The sequence below is a fragment of the Perkinsus marinus genome (assembly GCF_000006405.1).
Source record: "Perkinsus marinus ATCC 50983 genomic scaffold scf_1104296954682, whole genome shotgun sequence".
NCBI classification, from domain to species: Eukaryota; Perkinsozoa; order Perkinsida; family Perkinsidae; genus Perkinsus; species Perkinsus marinus.
In genome coordinates this window covers 1-1,303 of record NW_003208022.1, presented here as the reverse complement: position 1 = coordinate 1,303, position 1,303 = coordinate 1, and the positions used below count along the sequence as shown (strand labels likewise).

At 46.3% G+C, this 1,303-nt stretch overlaps 1 protein-coding gene across 1 annotated transcript; it reads right to left on the bottom strand.

The window, feature by feature from the left end:
* Positions 1-616: 616 nt before the first annotated feature.
* On the bottom strand, positions 617-1,111 carry Pmar_PMAR004917 (hypothetical protein; the record flags this gene model as incomplete). The annotated part of the gene is made up of 3 exons (XM_002776031.1): positions 617-743; positions 795-940; positions 983-1,111. 3 exons carry the CDS (start codon positions 1,109-1,111, stop codon positions 617-619), a joined length of 402 nt encoding a protein of 133 aa, XP_002776077.1.
* Between the last annotated feature and the right edge of the window lie 192 nt (positions 1,112-1,303).

Here is a 1,303-nt window from a genome sequence, read left to right as displayed (position 1 = left end):
TATATAACAATATTGAACTACTTATCGAATTGTTGATTTAACAACGTATCACTCGTAAAGAGCTTGGATGTTACAATAGCTGGTGAGTTTTCAAGCGTATAGATGATGACGTTAACTCCCCTCGCTGCCGACTCAATTCGCGTTGATCAGCGCGAACTGTCTCTACGCGAGTAGTCGATCACAGAGATACGGCTCAGCAGTAGCAGCTCAGCGCGGCGGTGCCCCCCTATGTTGGATTCAACATCTAGTGAGGGGGTGTTACCACTCTGCCTATCGCGGATATCGATCAATGGGTTAACAACACGGTTGGGGCATACATAATGATCGTGTCGAGGAGGTATACATAGTGTCATCAGCCTACGTTGTGACTTCGATGGTCCTGACGCCCACATCTATGGAGTCTATATAACTATGGATGTTATCATAACATAGTTCGAGACGGATACGAATACACTCCTTTCTATGAGGACCCCCCCAGGCCAGGGGAAGTGTCCTGTATTAGGCAGGATTACTGACTCGTTGCAAGTTGGATGATCAGCCGAGTTTAGTCGAGTTTACAAACAGATTTACACATGTAAACTATTGTCCTGAGAATATTTGATACAACCGTTTCCCCTTACCTCTCGAGCCTTATTAAATCATGCCATACCGTACCGCGGTCCCAAACCAACATCTCTGATAATGCTTGAGACAACTCGTCCACAGCAGTTGCCTTATCACCACCACAGAAGCTCGCAGCATAACTATGAAAACGAGGAATAACAACAACCGACAAGATATAGAAGAACAGTGACCTCTTCTGAATGGAGTTTATCATAGGCAAGACTTCCGTTTGGACCATATCGGTCATCTCACAGAGAGCTGCACAGCCGACGAGGAACTCAGCACGGTGCGCAGTACCGTGGAACTTGTCGAATTTTTTCACAAGCTTTCTGGCGCCCTATCAGCAGACATAAGCTAACCTCGGTAGGCCAAGCACTACCTCCGAATTGAGGCGGACAAAGTTGCATAACTCGTTCAACTCTAAGTAGATTTCCGCACAGGATTTCCTGTACTTCGGGTGTACCTTCGGATCGGCAACCACAGCTGCCTCACCGAGGAGATCCTCCATCCACGACGCCCACCTCGAAAGGATCTAATAACAATCAGAAATCACCGATAAACCATCAACGTGAATTTACATCATTAAAATATGTTCTCACTCTTTCCAACTCCGACAGTACTTCCTCACTAAATTCCTAAATTGGTTGAAGATAAAAACATGTCTGCAAGCTGCCTACCTGCCAAGCCACATGAGTCGGGG